The sequence below is a fragment of the Molossus molossus genome, unplaced genomic scaffold (assembly GCF_014108415.1).
Source record: "Molossus molossus isolate mMolMol1 unplaced genomic scaffold, mMolMol1.p scaffold_m16_p_15, whole genome shotgun sequence".
Classification (NCBI taxonomy): Eukaryota; Metazoa; Chordata; class Mammalia; order Chiroptera; family Molossidae; genus Molossus; species Molossus molossus.
Window position 1 is genome coordinate 34,031,649 of NW_023425350.1, and position 27,022 is coordinate 34,058,670.

At 40.4% G+C, this 27,022-nt stretch overlaps 1 protein-coding gene across 2 annotated transcripts in view; it reads right to left on the reverse strand.

Annotated features, from left to right (window-relative positions):
* The window catches only part of FSHR (follicle stimulating hormone receptor), a 148,756-nt gene extending 124,528 nt beyond the window's left edge, over positions 1-24,228 (reverse strand). For both annotated transcript variants that reach the window (XM_036262882.1, XM_036262881.1), the window contains exon 1: positions 23,998-24,228. In XM_036262882.1, the coding sequence (XP_036118775.1) occupies positions 23,998-24,149 (152 nt within the window). In that variant the 5' untranslated portion in view covers positions 24,150-24,228. The remainder of the gene's footprint in view (positions 1-23,997) is intronic.
* Between the last annotated feature and the right edge of the window lie 2,794 nt (positions 24,229-27,022).

Genomic DNA, 27,022 nt, shown 5'->3' on the forward strand with positions numbered 1-27,022 from the left:
GGGTCTATTTGCCAAATCTACTAAAATTCTTTTCTCTAAGAATTACAGTAGCCCTCTCTCCTTACTTCCCTCCCTACATCTTTCCCTATTCCCTCCCTTATTACTTTGATCCACATTTTTATTTAAGAAACATCCAGAACACAAAGAGTTTGACATATTTACTTGAGTTATAAGGAATCTATCTGCCCATGTTATGTCTGTAAACTGTTTTGAAAGGAGTCATGCCCTCCCAGCAAGGTTCAGACCTGCATGCAGAGCAGTTCTCCAGGGGAAAGGTGCCAAGGGGGGAAGGGAAGATTGGGTAGAAGCAATGGGATGTTGCTAAGGGAGGGGACAGAGCAAAGACAGGTGAAGAGTGCTGATAAAATGAACAGAGCCAGCTGTTGTCCATCGTCATGAGAGAACAGGGCACATGGCTATGTTCATAGCTGGAGGGAACTTGTTTAGCTATTAGAAGGCATTTTTATTTTATTTATTTTTTTTATCCTCACCCGAGGACATTTTTCCATATTTTGTTCAGATAGAGTGGGAGGCAGGAAGGGAGGGGGGGGGGGGAGAGAGAGAGAGAGAGAGAGAGAAACATCGATGTGAAAGGGACACATTGAGTGGTTGCCACCCGCACGACCCAACCAGGGCCAGGAACAAACTGCAACCTTGGTACATGACTTTAGCGGGAACCGTACCAGGGTCTCTCTGGACCGCAGGCCGATGCTCTAACTGCTGAGCCAAACTGGCCAGGGCAGAAGGCATTTTTAAAATAAATTTTATTTTCTACATTTATGGAGCATGAATTTTTTAAAATGTAATCTTCACCTAAGGATGTGTTTTTATTGATTTTGAGAGAGAGAGAGAGAGAGAGAGAGAGAGAGAAACATCAATGTAAGAGAAACATTGATTGGTTGCCTCCCATATTCACCCCAACCAGAGATTGAACCTGCAAGCTATGTATGTGCCCTGGCTGGAAATCGAACCCATAACCTTTCTGGTGCATAGGACGATGTTCTGATCAACAAAGCACAGGGCCAAGGTTAGAAGGAATTAAAAAAAATAAATAAAGCTAACCCTAAAGTATAATGTAACTCTTTAGAGGCTCTTTTTTTTTTTTTTAAGTATAAATTTTTACTGTGACATTTTAATGGCAAAGGTTAGGCAGAAGTTTAGGCTGGGTGTCATCAGAAAACAAGAATGTAATTAAATATCCAAATTACAATCTTTAGACTACAGAATTATTTTTAAGAAGATAAAGATCTATCTTCTTTAGGTTAAGTCTTTCTCATAATTTTACCCCACCCCCAACCCCCAGCCCTGTTTCGCCTGCATTCTTTCTCATCCTGGGAAAGGGACCTCCATTCTTCTAGTTGTTCAGGTTTATAACCTCTCGCCATCTTTGACATGATTTCCCATCACGCCCCATATTCAGTTTGTCAGTGATCTTGCTGTCTCCACCTTCCAAATATGCCCAGAATCTGACCCCTTCTCATCTTCTCCACTGTTATCACCTTCCTATGAGCCATAATCTCCTTTCAAATGGATTATTGTGATAGTCTCCTAATTAACCTTCTTGCTTCTCTCTTGACATCCTTCGTCTATTCTTAACAATAACTCTGCTAAAGCCTAAGTCAGAGGACATACCTCCCTTGGCTTCCCATCTCACCCTGAACAGAAACCAGTGTCCTTACAAGGGTACTGGCTCTTCATTACTTACAAACTTCTCTGCGACTCTCTGACCTTATTGTATACTGTGCCCTTTCTACTCATCCGTTCAGTCAGTCTGACTTCTTGGCTGTTCCTTGTGTGTGCACATGTGTTCTTGCCTCAGAATAGTTGCTCTTGCCCGTCCCTCTCCTGCAACACTCTTCCCCTGGATGTTCATGGTTCAGTCCTTCACCATCTTTAGGACTTTACTCAATTGGTTCCTTCTCAGGAGGGCCTCCTGGCTCGTGTGTTTGCCACCTCTGACCTTTCCCTTTCCCTATTTTAATTATTTATTTTTAGTAGCATGCATCGCCATCTAGCATATTATAAATCTTATTTATATTTTATGTTCATTATTGGTCATCTGCTATAGGATATAAGCCCCATAAAAATGTATCTTCTGTTCCTCCAGTCTGTTTTGTTCTGTGCTGTATTTCTAGTGCAAAGAGCTATCTCTGGCGCACAGTAGGCAATCAATAAGTATTTAGTGAATAAATGAACAAATGAATGAATGAGTTGGTGCTCACCGATCTTTGCTTTCTTCTTTCCTAGGAAATACCATTCATTTCCTTGAGGAATTTTAAAGCCATTCTTCTGCCTCAAATTTATAGGACTGTTGATTTTAAATATTAGAATAGAAAAAGAAAAGCCAGAAATGATCACACACACACATTTGGAGTAGCCCTTACTCCCCAGTCTTGCCACTAGCAATAGTGATGCGGAGGGAATGTCAGTTGCTAACAGACCTAAAAACTAGGAAACTGCAGATGGCTGATGAGCTCTGTTAACCTCTGCTCTTCCTCTCCCAGGTCAGTGTCTAGAGGGCAAACTGTCAATAAAAAGACAATGAGTCCTTTCACTTTGCCACTTAATCATGACAAGTCAAAAGAAAGAGGCTGGCAAAAAAAAAAAATCCAGAATTTTCACTACACATGTGAGATTTGTAGAGTTACAATTGACAAAGTTGCAAAGGGTTTCTGGAAGTGGTAGGTTGGAAAGGGCAGTGGCTAGACATGGTACTGTTTCGATTATTAAATGGTTGAATGACTTCAGTCATGGCTTATTCCCAGGGTTCAACTTTTCCTTCTGTGTAATGGGGGGTGGACGTGACTTTGGGGATCATCATATTTAGTTCTGTCACATGGTGCAGGAGTAAACTGTGGCCCAGGGAGGTTAGGTTGTATAATGCAGTTCTATTGGAACTGAAACCAGAACCCAGGTCTTATTCCTAGTGCTGGGGTCATTTGACTGTGCTGTTTGGCGTCCTTGCCCTGGGACATACCTCTCAGTAGGTGGAATGTAAGGACTACAGCGGGGGCCTGCAGGTCTGCCCCATGGGGAGGCATCTATCCTGTATCTCTGCATCGAGAGAGAAAGATTGTCTACTTCTATCAAGCTGAGATAGAAAGGATGAGGAACCAAGGGTGGGTTTGAGCAAACATGGGGGAAGGAAAGAAGAAGAGAAAATCAGATAATAATGATCCTGGGTAAAGAAAGCATCCTGAGGTTGCAAAAATAATTGAAATATCTAAGTATATAAAAAAGTAAAGATATGAAATAAAGCAAGTATACACGTGTAAGTTCCTTTTATTAATTAAAAACGGATATTCAATAATGTCTTTATTCCTTCTGGAATACGCTGCTTCTCTCTCAACAAGGACCACCACTACACACACACACACACACACATCCACACCCTTCCCCACAGACACACGTACACTTCATCTTCCCTTATCTAAACCACTCATGTGTGGGTGCAGTTCTGCTGCTATCCACACCGCGAAACCTTCCTTTTTTGATCCACCTTATCAACGGCAAATGCTGCCTCTGGCACCTGCCTCCTCTGAATTTCCACAAGACACATCTCTTGTGGCACCTGTGATCTGTGCACAGCTTGATCGCATGCTAGTCTCTTAGCTTCCTCAACTCAGATCTGTTTCTGATCACCTTTCTGTGCTTCACGGTAACTACCGCAATGCATGCTCAATAGATATTTGTTGAGTGGATGAGTCAATGAATCAGAACATTTTCTTAGAGTAATAGTAATAAAATTGTGAGTATTTATAATGGGTATTATACATACACATGAACAAATGGAACATTGGCTGAGAAAACATCTTAAAAGCTATTTATTAAGAAAGTTATACTGTGGCCCTGGCCGGTTTGGCTCAGCGTTTGGAGCATCAGACTGTGGACCAGAGAGTCCTGGGTTTGGTTCCTGATAGGGGCACGTACCAAAAAAAAAAAGTTATACTGTGTACAAAAAAATAGAAGAGGAACATAAAATCAGGAGTAAAGACAAAACAAAAGAATTATATGAACCTAAATCCTACAGTGTGTTAGGACTTGGGACAAATGCTAAGACCTACAAAGAAGACTTCCCATCTCCCCGTCAGGCAAGAGGAAAGTGCTCGGCCTGGGACTACTATGATGCTCACAGATGACAAAAGAACCCAGACATGCCTGACTCCATGATATCTACCTCCTTAATCAGAGAGAATAGTTCTGAAAATTGTTGAATATTCTTTTGTCATATTGGAAATGAAATTCAATATACAAGAGGAGGAAAGAAAGGAAGAGCTAGCTGCTTTCATTGAGCTTCTACTCCCATGTACAGGTGAGTGGCATCTCAGGCTCTGGAAACACTTGGGTAAATGGAGAAGAAATTCTTTAATCTTCAAAGAAGCATGAAGAACAGGAGTCATATCAGAAGACTGGAGAGTTACAAATAATGCCCATATTTTTCAGAAAGGTGGAAAACAGATTCTAGAAATTAAGACCAGAAAACTTAACATCAATCCTATGAATAATTTTTCTAAAATTTTGCAACTGACAGTTTCAGAGTATTTACAAACCAATGGAAAGAAACAGATACACAAAACCAAAAATTACTAGAAACTAGCTTGAATTCATTCAGGGCATGACATGACAATCCTAATTTCACACCCTCATCCCAGCTAGTGGTTAAAGCATATGAATCTTCCAGATAATTTATCTGTGCCCTTACCTTCACGCATGTGTTTCAAACTCATCTCAAACTTATGTCTCAAACTATAATATTGTCTTTACACCTTCCCTCCTCTGCCAATCTGTTCCCCACCTAGCTCAGTAAATAAATGATACTGCCATCCATTGGGTTGTTCATGCCAGAGCTGGGCATTATCCTGCAACTTGCCTCTCCCTCATACCATAGGTCAAATCCATCAACCCCTGAGGATTTTGAGCCAACGATCGCCTCCCTGCCTACCTAGCCATCACAGATAGCCTGATCATTGGCTGACTCGTAGTGAGTAGGGACTGCTAAATTACTTCCCAAAACATATGGAATGACTTCTATATGCTCAGGACACCGAAGAGCTCAGATCTTCAAAACTAGAATAGTCAATAATTAGAATCATTTGTAGTTCTGATCTGAATAGGACGATGTGTGCAGGGCTCAGTGGAGGCAGTCGATTACTCCTCATGGATAGGAGCAAAACATTCAGGGGAGGACAGGCCTTTTGGTAGAAAGGGCTGAGAGAAAACGCCATCAGGATTTCTGGTCATTCTGCAAATAAGGTCATAACATGATGTCCAGCACTGACTGGGGCCTTCAAATCCCAAGACATTGGTGAACATTTTCAACTTTATGAGACCTTGTTATAAAATATAAAGGATAGATAAATACGAGTTATATATATTTTTAAAAAGCCCTTTGGGAATTCCCAGAAATTAGTACCCCCTACATGCATATAAGGCTCTGTACAATAAAGTCTGGCAGACCCTACCAAAGCCTCATTTCCGGAAACCAAGACACAACATATGGATATTTAAAAATGTTTAAGTGAAGAAGGCTAGAACAGGTTTATAATGTCAAACCCTCAGGAAAGGGAAACAAATCCTTTCTTCTGTTTCTCCATTTCCTTAATATTTATTTCCCTTAAAAAAATTCGTATTTAAGTTATGTTATAAACTCTCTTCCTCCATTGCCCATGATGTCTTGAAATGATTAAGAGCAGTATCTTGAGGTCTTGCTTCCTGGGTCCAAATCCTGGATGTGCCAGATGGGCAAATTACTGAATTGATTTATCTGAAAGTGAGGATAACAGTGGGGACTGCCCTGAGGGGTGGCTGAGAGGAATAAGTCAGATGATCCAGCTAAGAATTTAGAGCTGCTCCTGGCACATGGTATGTACTCAATACACACAAGCCTGATGATTTGTCTATATTGCTCCCACGTCTGGAGTGTCTGCTCTGCCGCCATTTTGCGATCTGTCCTTGGGAACCCACTTAACCTCTGTTTCCTCCTCAACAGCCAGGAGGGCCTGGACTCCCTGATCATTCCAGGTTCTGGCCTTGATTAGCTAGTGAATGCGACGCTCTGACCTTCCTTCTGGTTTCATGATAGCTGCTCTCAGTCCAGAGGAGCTCTGTTCAATTCATTTCAATCCAGTTCAATTTAATTCAATTTCACTCATCAGTTCAGTTTGGTGCAAGCCATCCATTTCATTTATTCACAAATATCTCCTGAGGTCTAAGACATGCATAATACTCACCAGACACAAGACAGATAGAAATAAGGAATGGGAATCCTTGTTTGTGAGTCTTAACAATTCTGAATGCTTTCTGTAGCTTCACATTTTTTTCTAAGTGAAGAGAAAATAAGAAACACTCTATCCTTTTAGGGGTTTAAAGGACTTTTTCTTTAAACAATCTTGAGGAAAACAACATGGAGCCAGCTGCTGGAAAATGCAATTCTGACATCTAAGTGGTTCTAATTGTTCCCTGCTCAAGGGAGGCGGTTCCTAAAGGCTGGCAAATCTTCTCAGAGGCTGCAGCAGACAATATTCAAAATAGGTGAGAACAAGAAGGTGGCAGGGTCCAAACAACAGCAAAATAAACAAAGCCCCAGTTATGATTAGAGGAACGTTCTCTAGGCGTTTGTTTAGTCAGAAGAAATTGATTTCCCCTGGAGTGTCACTTACACTATAATGATTATTGGAAGGGAGAAAACAGAGTAATGCAAAAACCAAAGTTAGATGGGTAGCAAATCAGGAGTTTATCTGACTGCTCGCCCTGAAGGCAGAGTTAGGAAAATGCAATAAACGGGGAGGCAGGATGTTTGAAAATGTTCTTGATATTTATTGTTTTATACCCACTCATTCATAGTTTTACTCCTTTCTTTTGAAAAGCAAGATGCGTTAGGGATCAACAAATAAAAATGATAAATTTAGGTTAATTCTAGGACAAGTTATCTAGATCTAGTGGAGTCTATTTGCTTACTGTGTCAAAGAATAAATTAACTCAGTGTTTGACTTTCTCTGAAGGAACTATTTATTTCATAAACATGTAGCTTTAGATCCAAAGATCTTCTAGGCACAATATGATCTCAGTTGGCTCCTACTCCAGGCAGTTGAAACAAATAAATGAACAACAACAACAACAAAAAAAAGAATTCTAGTAGAAAAGACCTATAGTGACTTAAGTGATCTGTATTTCTTAATGGCAAACAAAGGCTGGATTGCATTTGTTCTACATTCTGTGACAGAGATGTTTAAATCCATTTATTGCACCCCACTAATTTTCTCTGAACCACACTAAAAAAGAACTCATTCCCCCCACCCCCGCTAGATAAACTTTCTTGAATTTGAATATCTGTAATGGAAATGTTATAATTTCTTCCACTCTTACCCTAGTGCTATACTTGGCACATTTCTAAAAATGAAATTGGTAATTCAGAAACAATATTGTCATTAGGAGAGAAACAATTTCTTTGATTTGCTCTGTTTGGCTCTCCAGGTCTTCTTGTTAGTTATTGTGCATCCTCCCTCACTGCCATGTCTTTAAATCTCTCTCTGTCCAGCACTTCACACCTTTTCAAGAAAGTGCCCTATGTTTATTCTCAAGTGTAGGTACCTCTCCCATCAAAGAGCTCTGCAGGACTCAGATTTTGTTCTACGTATCCTGTGCTTGTCATGTTAGTACCCGAGGACCTGAGAAGCCTTATTCTCCTTTCCTGTGTCTGTATATCTGTGTCTCTTCTCTTTAGCTGCTTGAAAGTGGTCTGTGTGTCTGGGCTGCATCTTTGACTCTTATATCCCCGCAATGGCTGTACACACAGTAAGCGTTCGATAAAGGTGTGTTGCCTGCAGTGACTTGAAGCTGAGGTAGTGCTTTGTTTAGGGTCTCAATGTTTTCTCTGTGAAGATGCTGAACTCGGGACTTTGACATTACTGTTAGCTTATTTCCATTTGGTACAACTGCATGCTCTCTCTGGCTGAAATTACTTCCGTCAAATGGTCAGGGCTGTAAACACACAGGGAGAAGGTCATTGTGTCTCTCTCTTGCTCGGGAGAAAATAAATCTGTCCTCTGATGTAACAAACCAGAGGAGCCCTGGAATGCACCCTTTCAGCTGTAATTCCATCCCCCCCTGTTTTACTCACTGTATCACAGTGTTTAAGAAACTGTTATGCCTGCCAAGAAGAGCAGTTAGTGGCCTCATTCTGTAGGTGATAGAGCCATTACCCGCCACCAGACTGATATTTAGAACATGTGTACTGAATTATTTAAAACTAATAATGCACATGAAAAACGTTAAAGTAAAAATGGGATGAAAACTTCATTGTAATAACATTTATTTCCTGGCTTGCCCAACTGTTCTCCTGTGTTCAAGGGCACACCAAGAACTTCAGACATGATAATCCTAAATACCAAATCCAGAAATACCTTTCAGCCACCACACCCACCCTGCCCCCCCCCCTTTTTTTCTTTTTTCTTTTCCTGGTCAAAAATATGGCCTTGGGATTGACTTTCAGCATGACTTTGTGAAGAGTGAAACTTTGTTCTGTAGTGAAACTGGTGAAAATTATAAAAACAAAGCCAAACAAACAAACACTGTTCAAAGCATCTGAAAATGATCCTAAGGGCAAAGAGAAAGACAAAAGAGGAAACAACTATTAAAAAAAATCTATGAAAATCCATATAAAAGACAATAGTCTTTAGTGATTTAAACAAAAACCTTGGCCTACCTGGCCCATCCCACCTCAGAGCAGCGGAGACTCTACTCCAGATGGCTGCAGCTAAGGACACAGGGTTTCCTTTCCTACCAGGTTCTGGCAGGAGGGCTTTCCTCCTAGGAGGAGTAGGACTTGGACATTTCTCTTCTGCCTCCAGCTGCCTGTTGCTGAGGCTATTCCTGGGCAAGTGCTGTTGGGAAGAGGGGACTTCCTCCTTCTTATTAAGCCACATTTGTGTGCATAGAGGCTCTACCTTGGATGTAGCCTGCTGAGAGAACTGGGTCCCAGCAGCTCTTGCCTGGGTATATGAGGCGGTGGTTTCATGACAGAAGAGTCAAGCCGAGAGGATTCCAGGCGGTTACCCTAACCTCCACCAAGTGCTTAGAATGAGGGTCTTAGAGAGAAGCTTGCCAGTGAATCCACTCCTGACTGCAGAGCCCTGGCTGAGATCTTGCCCAGGGGGAGAAGCAGACTATAAACATATATTCACTTCCCAAAGGAACTCGCTCTGTTTGCAACAGAGCGTGGAGATGTTTAAGCCCAAGAGCACTCTTAAGAACAGCAAAGGTGTGGATCTAATGAATATCTAATGTAAGCCAGCTGGTTTGCAGGAAAGAACTGGGAGAATAGAACAGCTGGAAGGAGCTCCCCCTGGGGTCAGCACAAATATCAAATACCAACCTCAGAAATGACCTCTCCAATGCAGCTACAATTTTATTGGGTTCATTGGTAGAGGGATTTATGCCCCCCAGAGATTTTTGAAAATAATAGCATAATGTGCCTGTAAGTAGTGAAGTTTAATGCGTGGGTGCGGTCAGGAAAAGAATGAAAGACAGCCTTCCTAGTACTGTTCTCCCTGGGTGACCATGGATATATCCAGCTGTGCCTCCTGGGGAGCAGCATCAGAGGCTTTCACTAAAATAATCCAGCTCGTCACTAAAACAAACAAACAAATAACAGTCATAAGCCAAGAGGGGAAACTAGTACCCAGAATGCTATAGTATCTAAACTGCTTCTAGCAAAAAATTGAGGCATGCCAAAAAAAAGAAAAAGAAAAAAAATCTGACCCATGCACTAAAAAATAAAGCAGACAACAGAAACTGCCTGTGAGTCTGACCAAATGTCAGATTTAACAGAAAAACATTTCAAAGCAGTCATTATAAATATGTCCAGACATGTAAAGGAAAGCATGATTTAAAAAAATAAAAGTATGCTGATAATATTGCATCAAATAGAGAGCATTGATAAAGAGATAAAAATTATATTTAAAAACAAGATAGAAAATCTGGAGTTGAAGAATACAATAACTAAAATGAAAAATTTAAATAATCACAAGAAGATCTCAATAATAGACTTGAACATGCACAAGAAATAATTAGTAAAATTGAAAACGGTTCAATAGAGATTATGCAAGCCAAAGAACAGAGAAAGAATCGAGAAAATGGAGAGAGCCTAGAGACCTCTGGAACAAAACTAAGCACAGCAATATGTTCACAATGGGAATGCCAAAAGGAGAGAAGAGAAAAAGAAATGATGCAAAGTATGTTCAATTCTTGGTTAAGGGCACATACCTGGGTTGTAGGTTCAGTCTCTGGCCCCGGTTTGGGTTGTGCAGGAGGCAGTCAATAGATGTGTTTTTCTCACATTGATGTTTCTCTCTCTCTCTCTCTCTCTCGCTCTCAGTCTCTCTCTTCCTCTCTCCCTCTCTCTCTCCCTTTCTCCCTCCCTTCCTCCCTCCCATTCACTCTCTTTAAAAATCAATGGAAAATATCCTCGAGTGAGGATTAACAGCAACAACAAAAAATTGATTATGTTCATGGTTGCACATATCTGTGAATATGCTGAAAACCATTGAAATGTAAACTTAAAAGGAGTGAATTGTATGGTATGTGTTATATCTCAATAAAGCAATTATTTTAATCCTCACCTGAGGATAAGTTTTTATTGATTCTAGAGATAGAGGAAGGGAGAGGGAGAGAAAGAGAGAAACATCAATGTGAGAGAAACATAAACCAGTTGCTTCCCATATGCACCCCCAATAGGGATCAAACCCAAAACTTGGGCATGTATCTATGCTGGCTGGGAATTGAACCCGTGACCCTGCTGTGCATGGGACGATGCTCCAACTAACTGAGCCACAACGGCCAGGCTAAGGCTATTTTTTAAATAAAGCAGGCAAAGGTAAATATAAAATAGTGGTGGAATTCTTATGCTTATAATATCTCAAAGATGTTTGCTTGGGTGTGAAGGGATAAAAGGTAGAGATGGTAGTGGTGGTTGGGGGCAGGGAGCCATTGCCCATGTTTTGTTGGAGTTGAGAGGTATATTTTATCACCAAACTTGCCATAAAAGCTTGGAAATTGGGGATGTGAAGTTTTTGGTTTTGGAAATAGATGATAGACAATACCTTCGATTACTCACATGACCTTAGATAAACCATTTTACCGGGATTCATTTCTTATTCCTGAAACAGGTAGGGTTAGGGAGGAAATGTATGCTCACTCAAGTTCATGTAGCAAAAAATTCTCTGATTTGAAGAACAAAGCAGTTTCACACAGGTGAAGGCTTGGCCCACCTAGAATTTTAAAATATATATCTACAGCATATTTGGGGTTGTACATAATACCTTCCTCAGCCCTTTAGTTCCTGTGGAAATATATGGAGACCCATTTGTGAAAGCATATTTTTGGTTAACTCCATCTCACTAAATCAGTTTCCTAGTGTGTTCTGTGGAACACTTATGGGTTATATAAAATTGGAATGCCTCGGAGAGCTTTGAATATGTTATGCGCGTTGTGAATCTCTAGAACAGTGGTATAACATGCAGCATTTTCCAAGCCTATTTGATCATAGAAGACCTTTTAAACATTTACTTTTTCCAGAGGGTCTTATGAAACTAGGGCTGTGAGGAATATACTTCTAAAAATGTTTAAGGACCAGCCTGCAAGAGCTAAGATATTTATCTTCCAGGAGGGTTTTATACATGTTTCAACTTCAAAGTCTTGGAAATTAGGGAAATCTTTTAAGATTTGAGGATTAATTTATTAATGGTGGTATAGTGACAAATGATGGGAGAGATTTTGGGGCAACTGAGCCAATCAGTGCTAGTCCTCAGAGACTTGTATTTGAGGGCCAAGATCATATGTTTTGTATTATGACGACTGCAGCATTGTGCATATTTAAGCTCAGGTGAAGAGTTTAGATGTTTTGCTTTAGGGGTTCAGAGGACAGGCAGGTCCTCTTTCTCTTTTTTCACAGTAAACAGACAAGGATTTTAAAAAATTCTTCATTTTAAAATTATAGTTGCTTTAATATTATATTAGTTTCAGGAGTACACATAGTGGTTAGACATTTATATAACTTACGAAGTGATCCCCCTGATAAGTAAGACAAAGCATTTTTTAATCAGGTATATCAGGAAATTTAATTTAAATTTTTATACTATGTGGGCTAGTTCTTTTGATTTCTTTTTTTTCTTATTTCTTGAAATAGGAAGAGTAATAGCTACAATGCAAGACAATTGGGCAAAATACTGTAAGAAGCATAAAACCTGATGGTATAGTAGGACTTAATAGATATTTGTTATATTTAATCTTCGAATTCTTATTTACTTGAAGGGATAATTCATTCATTCATTCATTCATTCATTCATTCATTCATTCATACATTCATTTCTTGTATGTACCTTGTATAAGAAACTATAGTGCATGCTAGAATCCATCATAAAACTTTAGGTCTAGCTTTTAGCAGGGGAAGATAAGTAGGAAAACACATATAAACATTCAAATCACAGTAAGTTTAAGGAAGAGAAAGGTCATATCTTAGAGCAGTGGGGATGATGCTGTAGTGGAGTGTCAAGGAAGACCTCCCTAGCATTTGGGTAGAGAATGGAAAGATGAGAGTCCATGTAAAAAGGAGAGAGAAAAACATTCTAGACAGAAAAAAATGACCTACCTAAGGTGGGAAAGAGCTTGGTATATTTGAAGAGCAGAAAGGGGACCATAGTGGCTGGACCATAGTGGTGATGGGCAAGCAGTGCATAATGTGCACTGTGGCTATGGAAAAACAGGCAGAGGAAACAGGCGGAGGTCTGGTCATGGAATGCCTTGTAGCCATGGCAAGGCACATAAGCTCCACAAAGGAAAAAATCTTGTCTGGATTTCTAGCCCCTAGAACAGTGCCTGCCATAGTAGGTAGTCATGAAATGTGGGTTGAATACATTTTATTCTAAGTGCAATTCTAAGTAATTGTATGACATTCGTTTTTTAAAAGTCTCTCTAGCTGACATGTGGGGGGTGGATTCACGTGGAGACCGGATGGAAGTAGTGGAGACTCTTGCAGTAGCTTAGGTGAGAGATGATGGTGATTTAAGCTAGGGTGATGGTAGGAAAGATAAGGAGAAGTGGAGACGTTGAGTTGTATTTTAGGGGTTAGATCCCCAACACTTGGTGTTGGATTGGATTTGGGGGTGAGAGGTTGGTGATGTGTGCATTTATATAGATGATGACTGGAAGAGGAGTTTCTGAGGAGTTTAGGAGAGGGCGGTCAAGTGTCTATTTTCTACTTGTTGGTTTTGAGATGCCATGGAGAGATCCAAGTGGAGATGTCAAGGTTTCATTTGGAGTTTACTTTTCCAGGGTTCAATGAAGAGGTCAGGCATGGCACATACAGTTGGATTGTATATGGTATTTTAAAGCCAGGGGACTGGATGCGATCATAGAAAGAGCATAGGTGCAGGAGAAAAGAGGGTTCAGTTGAAGCCTGGGGAGCTCCAACGTTTAGAGAATGGGTAGCAGTAGAGAACTCAGCAGAGAAGACCTGGTGTCACAGAAGGAGGGCGTCGAAGGAGAAGTGCTTTAAACAGGAGGATGGCCAGCTGTGTGGGGTGTTCCTGAGAAGCGTGTAGTATGTGGATAAGAAATGCCCATTGAATCTGGCATCTGAATTGTGGGCATTCCTCTTATATCACAAACTTCGATTTTTTTAATTTGAAAAAAAATAAAACCACAGTATAAAACATACTGAAAATAAAGAGAAGTTCATTGGTACCTATGACAAGAAAATTGACAGTGGAACAAAGGGAAGAGAGCCAGATTGAGCGGGTTGAAGAATCAATCCCCATTCCTGGGAAGAGATGGCATAGTAAACACACAACTAAATAACTGTTTCCTCTTGAAACCCCACTGCAAAGACAGTAGAGGGATTCTTTGTTTTTTGTTTTTTTGATGCATAAAGCCACCAGGACAGAGGAACAAGCACATTTGCCGATTGTAAAGAACATGAATGAGTATGGTTCTGGAACTAGTATTACCAGCATCTCCTGGAGCTGATTAGAAATGTAGACTCTCAGGCTGTACCCCAGACTTACTGAATTCAAATCTACATTTTCCAAAAATATTCCTCTGATTTGCTTGCACATTAAAGTTTGAGAGGTGCTGACTTGGCAGACTCTAGAAAATGGAACCCTAAGCCAATGTGATTTACACCGCACGATCCCTGAATTCCTCAGGAATTGGAGACACTGGCAGTCCTGGAAGTGGGGGAGGGGAGGAGATCCGGTGAGGTGGCCAGAATAAAGAAGGTCGGTGGAAAGTTTAAGAGGCAGCCAGAAGTCCTACTCAGACCAATCAGGCACATGCTTCTCCTTGCCTGAGCGAAACAGCAAGGGTTTATTTTTTTAAGAAAGTAGAATAGAGTGTTTCCAGACTGGAGCCAGGGACCACTTGTGACTGCTGGGTGCTGAGACCTCCCAGCCCTTTTCCCCACCCACCAGAATGCTGCTGGTTAGGGCTTCACTCTCCATGTCGGAGCTCGGAAGAACCTTTACCAGGGAATTTGACCAGCCCAAGAGGGAAGGTCTAGACCAGTGGTTCTCAACCTCCCTAAAGCCACGACCCTTTAATACAGTTCCTCATGTTGTGGTGACCCCCAACCATAAAATTATTTTTGTTGCTACTTCATAACTGTAATTCTGCTACTGTTATGTCTTAGGTGACCCCTGTGAAAGGGTCCTTCGACCCCCAAAGTGGTTGTGACCCACAGGTTGAGAACCGCTGATCTGGACACCGACGGAGCTATTCCCCAATTCAGTGGCCTAGCTGTTTCTTTTATTTATAGTTTCTGATGCTGTTTTCACTTTTCTTTCTCCAGATTCTTACTCGAGCTACTTTGTAATTTTCCTATCTAGCTATTATAACTGTTCTCTTTCCTCTAGTATTTGTTTGGGGGAATGAAGTGCCATTCTAGGACTGTATGTTCTTATTGAAGGAACTCCGATTTTCACAATCAGGGTCCTGATAAGCAATTTTGCTACTGTATGCAGAATTCTAGAAGACCTCTTTGCAGTTTCCCGTAATCCTTATATTTGCTATTCTTGCCTGTTTAATTTTTTTTTCTAAATTTAGAGTGTTTTTTGGTTGCATTTTTATCTGCCTCCCCCCCCCCCCAAGTATATTTACTTACTGAAATGTTACACTGCTTGCCCACAAAACAAACACCAATTAAATGAAGGTATCTTCCTTTTATGCCCTGGTCAGAAATTAACTTTGGTGGGACTTTAGCCATTAGGAGGGTTCCATGCTGACTGTTGATACTTACTCAGGCTGTGATCTGGTGATAGAAAGTGATCATTCTTTAGCACTCAAATTGTTTTTGTATTCTAAACATAGCCATACAAAATACAGTTGTTTGAAATTCAGAAGAAAGGGAAATTGCTGATGAATTCAAGAGCATGTAATAATTTCTTATTAGTGTCTCCTTTTTGCCAAAGTAGACATTTTTAAGGAATGTCCTTTTCAGAAGAGCTATCTGGGCTTTGTTAAGGCTAGCGGTGTGATTAGCAGGTTTCAGAGATGGTGCTCAGCTGCTCCGGGGGGGAGGCTGGCATACACAACCCATTGACATGTGAATGCCTTTACCCTCCCTTTACAATACCCGCATCAGAGTGTTCATGAACACAAAGAGCTTTAGGAAAACTATGAGACTGGCAGAGAAATGGCATGGACTTCAGTGTTCTCTTTTGTAGCTTCCACCAGCCTCATGCACCTTTATAATTCGAAGACTTCTAGTCAAACTTAAATAATTGGAATCTGGCAGTTAAGCCCTATCATAAATTTGTGATGTTGACTTGTCATTCTGTTTTATTTGAAGTTGGTAGAACAAGGATTTTCTGACCTTTTAAATAATCGTGTGTTCTGGAAGTGACTCTATGCAGCTCCTGAAGTCAACCCTAGGTGGTCATAAGGCCTCCTCTAGATGGGGCAGCAGACACCTGTCTTCTCGTCACCTTTCTTCTGGCATCAAGCAGGCAAGCATGTTCTCATCGGCTTTCACTGGGCATCCATTTCTTTCAACGCTCGTACTGGATGATTTCAGAATACACAAAGCAACTTGCAATTACTTGTCAATTGAGTGGTACTGATAATGACTCTTCTGGGTTCTGAGGGGGGATTTTGATTGTTGTGGGTAACAGTGAGGAAAAACATTATTGTCATTATTTGTTTGATGTTCTTTTTAAGCAACTCTGAGAACAGGCACTGTGCCTCTCCTATTGATTTGTCTCTCCCAAGTGCCCAGTGTAGTGCTTTGTACAAATATAATCAATAAATATTTGCTGTTAAAAGAAAGTTCATAAAAAATGAGCGGCTTTACTCTGGTCTCAAAAACTGAACAATATTGGAATAGAAGAATATATTTCAGGTTGGAAAAAATAATAATATTTGGGTAGGGGAATATAAGATATATTTGGGAGCTGGGGAATAGACCATAGTACATAGAGCAAAGGGTTGAGAGGATGGGAGATGAGAGAGGACAGGAGAGTTAATTTGAGGCCAAAATGTGGAGGACTTTAATGCCAGATTTTGAACTTTTGTCTTGCATCTGAGCATTGGAGCCCACAGAGGAATAAAACCAGAGCAAGAGGTCAGAGCAGGAGCTGGTAGGGGTGGGGGGGAGGGGAAACGAGGGAGGGGGAGGAGGAGGGTAGAGAGCAGGGGATGGAGAAGACTAAATGCACAGATGCCAACTCAGAAGCTGTTCCTAGGAGATGATGAGGAGAGCACAGAGGCTTGGGCTTCTGTGGCAGAGGACTTGGGTGAGGAAGGACAGCATTCACCTTAGGTAAACAGGGATTTTATCATCACGAAGCAAGTGCAGTTCTGAGCTCTCAAACCTGTACTCTTCAATTGCTGATAATGACTCTGTAAATTATAGCTCTTAGCCAATTCTCAGGGTAGAGTTCATCTTCTCTTTTAAAACATTCTGTCCCTGAAATATAATTTCTACCTTTTCCTTTCAAGGTACTATATTCTATAGCTATTCCTTTAGTCATTTTTCTCATTCCTCTGTAGTGAATATAAATTTCCCTTACCCCCACAGAACCAAATTAAATTCCAAATGTTGGACATAGACATATAATTTCTCACAAAAGTTGATGCAGGATTTTGTTTTGAGAGAAACAATTGTTTCAAGCATTAGCATGAAAACTGTGCTGTTTGTTTCTTTCAAAGACATATCTAAGCAAGGCAGTAGGAGGCTCCAGATATGGGCACCCAGGGCAATGTGCACAATGGTTTATTTGTTTTGATGTCAAGACAAAGCTATAATAATCAAAGCACGTCTGAGGAGCACAGGAAACCTAACATTCAGGGTTTGCAATCTGACCTTAATTCAAAAAATTATATTTCTTTGAACATTTCTGCCTGGTTTAAAGTGATTTTGTTTAGGCAATTTCATTCATCCTTTAAATATTCTTTTTAGGTATAGAGAGGCAGGTACTATTACTTAAGTCAAGAGAACTGAGTGACATGCCTAGAATATAGAATATTCAACTTGTTAACTTAGGAAACCTTGTTTCAAGTCTATGTATCTCTCTTTCTAAATAAATTAATGGATTATCAAATGACACACAGGCATTTTCTTAAAACAAACACATAAAAAAGCAAGGAAACTATCAAATCTTATAGTAGTGCACCACAGGGAAAACAATAATCACCTTTTATAAGAATCTTTTCTTCAATATTGAGGAGGAGAGCAAATAAACAGATGTAATTCCCCCTTATTTAATGTATCATTTGTTCTACACGTAATTGAGGGCCCAGAACATACACTGCATTGAACCAGGCACCCTAAGGCGTACAAAAGAAATTTTCACTGGGGTTAAAGAATCAAGACAAACATAAAAAGTTATATGCAAAGCAAGATTGTGTAATGAACGGCACCAGGGTTCAGATTAAATAAAGATGGAGTGGTCAGGGAAGACTTCCTGAAAGAAACAATCTTTCAGCAAGACCACGATAAGTAGGTTGGATTTCAAGAAGTAAAGAAGAAACTGAGGCTAATATAATTAGCAGGCATAACATTAAGACACAGGGAGGTGGAAATGCATCAAGTGGGCTCGGGAGAGCAGGTATATACCAGCCTTGCTGAGTAGTGGGCTCCTGTTGAGAATGGCAAGGGGTACAGTAAACAAGGCGAGTCACTGAAGGATTTTGAACGTGGGAATCACAACAGGGTGGCCGTGGTATTTTCTGGAGAGAGATGGATGAAGGTGTGCAGGCGGGTTTGGAGAAGAGAGAGATAGTAGGAAGGAACAAAATTAGGAAATTATCATATAATCACAGCTTTAGATGTTCTGGGCCCCAGAAAAGAGGACGGCCATGAAGCGTTGCCAGGAGCATGAAGGGAGTTTGTGAAGTGACTAGATACGGGCCATCAGGAAAGTGAAACCTACATGCTGAAGAGATCTAAACCATTGCTATCCAACAAATGAAATTGTCAGGAGCAGGTTTAGCAGTTTTGTAACCCATTGTTTTATCATTCCTTTATTACCTCAGAACAAGTAACACCTAGTTCCATCATGGCTGTTGTCTGTACTCTACCTCTTTCATGGAAACACAGCATGTTCTTATACAGCTACTGCTTAAGCAGAAAACCATGAAAACCCAGCCAAGAGTCCATCTCTAGCTGTTACTGATCACCAAATTGGGAGTCAGGAGGTCTGGGCTATAGTTCAGACTTTATAAGGGATTTGTTCTGGTGGCTGGCGTTGGACAGACCACAAGTGGATCAGCCTTTCCCAAAGTGTGTTCTGCAGAATAGTCATCCTTGAAGATGCTCTGAGAGAAAAAGATTTCACAATGAAACATGTTTGTAAGCATCAAAAACTCTTTCCCTCTTGGAGATCACTGAACCTATTGGCATAGCAAAGGCTTCCCTTTTAGGCACACAACACTGATACATTTCACAGAACTAAGGACCTACAAAGGAAAGACTAAACTGAGCACACTTTAAAGGTCTTCACTGAACATTAATCTATGGTGATAGGATATTAAGGATGATCTAAACCACGACAGCAAAACAAAAAATATAAGGCAAAGAAAGAAAATAAAAATGGAAAAGTATACTTAGATAATTAGAAGTAAGAACTGGTCATTTGAGATTGCAGTGCGATACAGGAACTTGCTTTGAAGAGGTTGTCAATATGAGTTGTTTACAATGTAATCTCAGTACAGGTCTCGCTCTGCTGAGAATGACCATCAATAGACCCTTTTCTCCTCTTAGTATTGTGGTCATCCAACTCTGCTCAATAAATAGATAGCTGTATTTGTATTGTCATTTAGAATTAAAATTTCAGATTTTGAATAGGTGCTTGCATTCTCCCTAGAAATTCTACCTCCAGGAAGAATAAAGCAAGATCAAAGGGTCTTTTCTAGATTCATTAACTGCCTCTAGGTGAAGCTGAGTTTCTAGAGTAAGTCAGACATCAAAATTCCTTTGACTATGGTCAGAATGAAACCTGCTTGCTGAGTTCTTGAAAGCTATTGAAAGCCTGAAGGAATATACATATATATATATATATATATATATATATATTTTTTTTTTTTTTTTTTTTACAAGAAAAATGCACACAGAATAAATGTTCCAGCCACTGGGAGAAGAGAAGGTTATTTTTAAGTGGGAGACCATAAACTATCTCAGAGTTATGAAGATTTTTATCCTCACCTAAGGACATTTTTCAATTTTTTGTTCAGATAGAGTGGGAGGGAGAGAGAGAGAGAAACATTGACGTGAAAGGGACACATCGAGTGGCTGCCTCCCGCATGACCCAACCAGGACTGGGGACAAACTGCAACAGAGATACGTGCTCTTGTTCGGAACTGAACCCGGGTCTCTCTGGACCGCAGGCCGATGCTCTAACTGCTGAGCCAAACCAGCCAGGGTGAGTTATGAAGATCTTTACATAAAATTTCCAAGGCATTTCCATATCTATTGACTCATTTCATCATCATGACTGACCTCTGTGCTAAGTGGTTTTTTTCCTAGTATTTTATAGATGACAACAGCAACCACCACCACCACCACCACCACCACCACCACCACCACCTGGGAGGCATTGTTCTAGGTGTTTTATTTATGCTGTTTTACTTAATCTTCATAGCAACTGCAAGACCCACACTACAATTTCCATTGCACAGCCAAGAGCCCAACTGATAGAGCAAAAAACAAGGGCATAGCTTGGGTTTGAACTCAAGTCTCTGAGATTCTATCATCTCTGACTTGTCAGAACAAATTAAAGGCCCACCTGTGATTATTACCTTAGAATTCCCTCTGTTCCTGACCCTGACCACCTAGTTTAGGACTTTCTCCATGGTTCCATGTTGTCTCAGGCTGCCTGTACCCTACTTAAGTGAGTAATATTTAATCACTCTCATCTATGATCTAAATCAGTCTGGGGGCCATATCTGGCCTGCCCCCTGTTTTTCTGTGGCCCATAAGCTAAGAATGTTTTTCACATGATTGAAAAAAAAATCAAAGAAAGAATGATACTTTGTGATTTGTAAAATTATATGAATTTAAATTTCAGTGTCTATAAAGTTTTACTGTAGCACAACCATGCTAATTCGTTTGCATTTTATCTGAGGCAGCTCACATACAACTACAGCAGGGCTGAGAGCTTGCACTGGAGGCTGAATGGCCCCTAAAGCCTAGTGTTTATTATCTGACTCTTTACAGGAAAAAAAAAAAATTGATTGACTGCTGGTCAAATTTGAAAGGATGCCTTTTTTTTTTTTTACGAGGAAGGAATGAAAGGAGTCAGAAGACTTTCATTGTATATAACATGCAGAAGGAGATATAAACTAGCTCCAGTTTGGATCCCAGCTCTGCCCTTGGGAGCTGTTGGGTGACTGCTCAAGTGACTGAACTTCTGTTCTTCAGTTTGCTTCGTTTGAAAAATGGAGCAGTAATACCAAACTTGCAGTTCTGTTGTGGAGTTTAGTGAAGTAGTATAGGTAAGGCATCAAGTAACAGTAGGGGCCCCTCAGTAAATAAATCTGCCTGTCGATGGTACTTCTTTGTGCTTTTGGTGTTGATATCAGCATGTGCGGACTGTTGGTAATTAGAAATCTTTAGCGATCCCTGGCGGGTACATAAAATGAGACTATTACAAGGTGGATGGAATCTGATAGAATAAAAATGTGCATGGTAAAATTAGGAGGGGTTTCCCTCAGTGAATCTGACTGACAATGAAGTTTTGACATGTTGATGGATTAAGCAATTGCCGTCCTGGGATCCCAGCTATTCCATCCACCTACCTATACCTGATGTGATCACCATTAAAGTCAATACCCAAACGTGGAGGACTGCAAGGTGAATTAGAAACACTTAGTTGAACAAACCACTTCATCTTCCGTCTACTAGTGTTCCAGATGAACCTGATCCAATCTTGTTAAGGAAGCAAAAATAATTTCTCTTTCATCCTAACACAATGTCTGAGTTCTAGTTCACTTGGCATTTTATCTGCTCTTCAGTGATTAACAAACTGGCATGAAAAATATCCCCAAATAATTTTCTTTTTTTGTCTAACTGCCAAAGCAACACTTATCTCCTTTTCCTCGATACATCTTGCTGAGAAGATTGCAAATCTGAACTCTAGAATGGTTCAACTCATGCCCTACTAATGAGTGCGGAGAAAAGAATCTTTTCAAGATTAGATATCTGGGAGAATTACTTTAGTCCTAACAGCTTTCAGACAACCATACTCATTCCTCAGGTAGGAAAAAAAATGCCAGTAATAGGCAAACACTTTCTTCTCCTTTGTAGTTTAGCAGCTTTGGACACTGTTATGTACCCCTTTGTAAGGGGTTGACCATGTGTGAAATTTTCACCTAGTGTTCTGTTCGACACACCCTCTTTTACAATCTCTTTTCTCAGTTGCAAAGTGCTCTTGGGCAGTGGTATGTGTTAGTCATTTATATTTTAGTATGCATTAAAATTTTTTTCTTTATTACTTTTAGAGAGTGAGGAAAGGAGAGGGAGAGAGGGATGGAAACATCGATGAGAGAGAATATCGATTGGTCACCTGCTACATGGCCCCCAATGGGGATCTGGCCCACAACTTGGACATGTGCCCTGACTGGGAATCAAACTGGCAACCTCTTGGTGCATGGGTCAATGCTCAACCACTGAGCCACACCCGTTGAGCTCATTATGAATTTTTAAAAAATCCTTCCCTTGCTCCTCCCACATAACTCAAACACACATACTCCCTGAGGTTTGGGGCTGAATTTTATTCTTGTCTCTTCCTTCCATCTTCCCTCCTTTCTTTCCTGTTTTCTATGCAGAATTTAAAAAAAAAATTTGTTCTCATTTTTTTCCTTTCATCTTTTTAAATTTTCTTCTGTTTTTTTTTTTTAAACATTATTACTCTCTTCTTGTAAAAAGAGATCAGAAAGCAGATAGCCTAGTGAAGAAGAGAGTTTTGGATAGAGGAGCATCACCCTCAAATTAAACCTCATTAGAGGCTCTCTGCTTTAGTAACTGGTTGGCACTACTTGACCCAAAGGAAAAAATTGGAAATGGAGAAGAGATAGGAGAGGTGGACATGTGTATGTGAGTATGTGTGTGGGGGTATAATTTTTAGTGTTCACAACAATCCAACCAAGCAGGTTGGATTAAAACCACTTTAGAAGTGAGAAGCCGAGGCTCATAGGGAGTTAAGTAATTTCCCAAAGTCACTTGGAAGCAAGTGACTTCTTACAGGAGCTCAGGTACACAAGCTATCTCCTGTGTTTATAATGACCTAATAAACCAGACTGACTTTCCCATAATCAGGAATAACTGTCTCATTGGAGACAGTGTAGCCAAAACACGGAGCGGACCAGCTATTTTCCATGCTGCTGCAGCTGCCTCTAGGCAGGACTGAGGACTTGTGTTGTCAAGGAAAAAAGCAGTGGCGGGACCAGCCACATCTGCGACCAGTTGTCCCTGAGTGAAACTCTGAAATGCAACACCAACATGTTTGAGTGAACTGAACAGGTGACCACCTTCTGTAATACAGCAAGAGTCATCCATAGCTTTGGGTGGGGGGTGGGCAAGTTTGGAAAGGCTTCTAGAAGAGTAACTTCTGTTTAAAATCCCTGGGCTAAAAACACCGAGGATATCTGCCATCTCTGAGCCACAACTTGCCAGTGCTCAGGGTAAGCAGTAATCTTGTTCTACTGTAGTCACATGGTGATTTCGGGGAGGGGAGCAGTAGACTGTGAGTCAGAAGGCCTGATTTCTAGTTTTGGCTGTCTCAACTCATTGTGAGAGTTTGGGCAATTCTCTTGACTCTTCAGACCCCAGATATTTCATTTGCAAAATAAAGAGATAGAGTGAAATGATGTTGAAGTTCCTTCCCAACTCTGTCAACTTCCTTTTAAAATAGTTCAGTAGAAATCTAAAGTTGAGAACCATATATTCCTACTTATATGAAAATTTATCCTGACTTTCTCTTTCCCTCATGACCTCTTTCTTTCTCTTCTCTCTCCCTTTCTTCACACCTGTCCCCTGTGTCCTCCACCCTTTCTCCCCAGGAAGCACAAGCTCAGTCCAGGGATGATTTGTTCTTGCCTCCAAAGCAACAGTGACCCTTGCATTCTTGAATTCCGTGTCCTCTGGAGACTCACATTACACACACCACTTAAATCAAAGCTGTCTTTCTGCCTCCAATCCTAGGTCTTCTAAGTTCCTGCCTTTTCTTAGTTTTGCTTTTCTGGTTCCACCAAAGGAGAGAATGGAACCCAAGAACAAATGTGTTGAAAAGACAGTCAGGTTTCCGCACTGCTCTCCCCTGACAAACGCCGTGACCAACCCTCACTAAAACCTTTGGAGAGATGCAGGGCACGAGTGAGTGGTGAGCTGGGGGAGTTTGTTTCAGGGCAGAAATATTTCAGCTCAACAGTTATCAGCCTGATGTGAAAATAATACTAGCACCCACCACGCAAATGCCTGCCGCGATCGTTCCCACCGCCTCTGATACTCACAGTTCGACCGCATTCCTGGGGAGGTCGGAGGGAATCTCTGTCACCTTGCTCTCTTGGCAGAGGAAAACCCTGTTAGAGCAGTGACAGATCCGATGATGACACCCCGAGCCCAAGCTCAAAAATGCCAGCAAGGAGACCAGGAGCAAGGCCATGCTTATTTATCCATCCACCTGCATTTGCAGAGGAAAAGCTCTGCAGATTTCAGAGGCTCTACACAGCGCCCTTAGGAGATCTTCCTCCAGAGCTGGTAGGGTCACATGACCCAAGAGATTCTCTCTTTTTTTTTTTTTTTTTTTTTGGCGGGGGTGGGGGTGTCACTCCAGACTCCAGAAGAATAGCAGAAATCCTGTGTGCCCCAGTGATTTCTGGGGCAAAATAGGCTACTAAAGATAGCAAGTAGAAACTTGATGCATGTCTGGAATAGGTTACATTATTTCACTCTAGATGTATGGTCACCATTCTTCTCAACACAGTGACATGATGACTTTCTCCCAAAAGAGACACAATCTATAACGTGAAACATCAGTGAGAGTGTCACTCAGTGAACGGGGGGGGGGGGTCTTGTTCCACACTTGGCATCGATGTCTTCCTCCAGCCCACTTGATATAACACTAGAACTTCTGGATTATAGTCATTGGTCCTCTTTTTTACTATAATTAATAACCCTAAATATGCTGCTCAGAAGACAGGTGGGTTAGTGAGCCCAGGCCAATCAGATTTCAGTAGGTGGGAGGTACTTCTGAGGGGATTATCCCCGGAGGTTACTCACTAGTCTGAGGGACCTCAGGAATGAGCTGTTTTGGGGGAGATTTGGTAAATGCTGGCAGTTCAGCTCCTATTGCATATCTTTCTGACTTTTGTTCGAACTCTTGGAACTTGCCATTGCCTTTTGGAAGTTGGCACAAATGAATTTATTTAATCTATGCTTTTAACTTAGTTTTAAATGTTCCCTGTGAGGGACAATCCTGGTAAGTTAAACCTCCTGTCATTTTATAGCTCCTTTTTTCCTACCCATAATATTGTCTTTTATGTTAATTTTATCTGATATCTATCTATTCATCCATCTATACCAGATTTTCATTTGATACACATTTTTTTATTATATTTTTTCTACCTTTGTGCTTTCAAATTTTCTGTCTTTGTTTTATACATCCTCTTTGTAACCACTTATCACCTGGATTATGTATTTTAAGTCATTCTTACAACCTCTTTTAACAGATGACCTTAATATTTTACATCTATCAATTTATATGCATTTTTTCCTACCATATAACTGGCTTTTTATTATGTTCTAATTTTACACGCTCATTTTTTCTCTTTTCTTGGCTTTCATTGGTTAAATTTTTGTGGTTTTTTTTTTCTTTGTTGCTGTCGTGTTGTGTTATTTTCTTATTCTATTTAATTCTATCCACTGCTTTGACATCATATATTCTCCTTAGAAATTTTAATGATTACTGTCTAATGTTGACCTTATCCTTTTACTCACAATGTTTAATTTTATCAGTATTTTAAATTCCCTCCTGAAAAATGCATGGACTTAAGCTTTTCAAGTCTACTCACTGGAAAGATAAAATGCATTTGTTGTTGTCCAATATTTTAGTTCTGTCATTATTATGTATTCTAATTATGTCATACATTCAATATTTGCTTACATTCTCTGTGACTTTAGACCATGTCATTGATACTCAAAGGAGTTCATTTTATTTTCATTTGCCTTTGTGGACATTGGATTGAAAAGCTTTACAAAGCATTGCTAATGACCAAATATAATCTCTCTAAAGATAATCCTGAAAATAATTGAAGTCAGCTATTTTCTGTGATATGCTAATAAATGTTTAACAGCTTTCCAGAAAAAGTTCTCATTTGTAACATTTGTTAATTTCCATGGTGTAAATTATCCTGTCATAGTTTATATCAAACTACCAATGTGATGTCAACCAACTTGAGAAATTCTTGAACATTTCTTAATCTGCACTTATGAGCTGGTAAGAGCTAGATCTAGCACAGGCTGATTTGTACCTCTTGAATCATCATCTCACTGTCTAGGTAATCTCCAGTTCCTTCAGCCATTTCTTATCTGACATAACTTTAAAGTTCTACAGTTTAACAGGAGCTTCTCTTTAGAATAATCTCCAACGTGGACTGCTTTAGCTCAAGGGTGGAAGCCTAAAATGTCATTGTGGGTTGTTTCACACCATTGTGAGTTCTGTGAGCTTTGGAAGAGTCTGGCCAGACAGACACTGTTTAGGCTGTAAATATATATGGCATGCTCTCAGGCAGTGATCTGGAGTTGCAGTCTCCGACAGTGAAGAGAAATGGCTACTCCTGCCGTAATCAGAGAACTGGGCAGAGCGATTGTGGCCACAGTGTTTGGCACTGGTATTGGTTGCAGAAGGGAAAACCGCTCCTCTAATATAAAAGGGAATCAGATGTGGAAAATGAAACTCGAACAGCTTGCCAGGAGATTGTTGGTGATAATCCTGAATTAAGCATCTTATTACTGAGAGTTCAGTCCTGAAAAATTGTGTGAAATACAGGCCTGCTTCCACCCCTGTGTGTCTCCCACCTGACCATCACTCTTTTGATCCTGTCACTAGCTTGCCTTACCTTTTTTCCCTTTATTCTGTTTCATGAAGAGCTTTCTTTTGAGGTTATTTGCCAGTCCTTCCTTGTTCAGACTTTCCTGTAGAATTATGCAAACCTCAGGTGATGATGATTGTTATCTTAGGAATTCTCTTGGGAATCTGTATTTTAGGAATTCAAGGTCCCGTTCAGCTTTCTGATTTTATAAGGCAAAGGTTGTTTCTCAAATCTCAAGACAAGGTAGCAGCATGTATTTGCACCACTGGAGGATGAAGTGCAATTTCTTCAGGCAGCTTTTATCCTAGGGACTCTGATGGTCTCACATAACTATATACCATTCTTCACTGAGGAAGGTGTGTTACAGGTCAGAAACTTGAAATGGCTTATAAATAAATGTGAAAAATTAATTTCCAAGCCCATTTTCCTTTCAGAGCAGCCATGT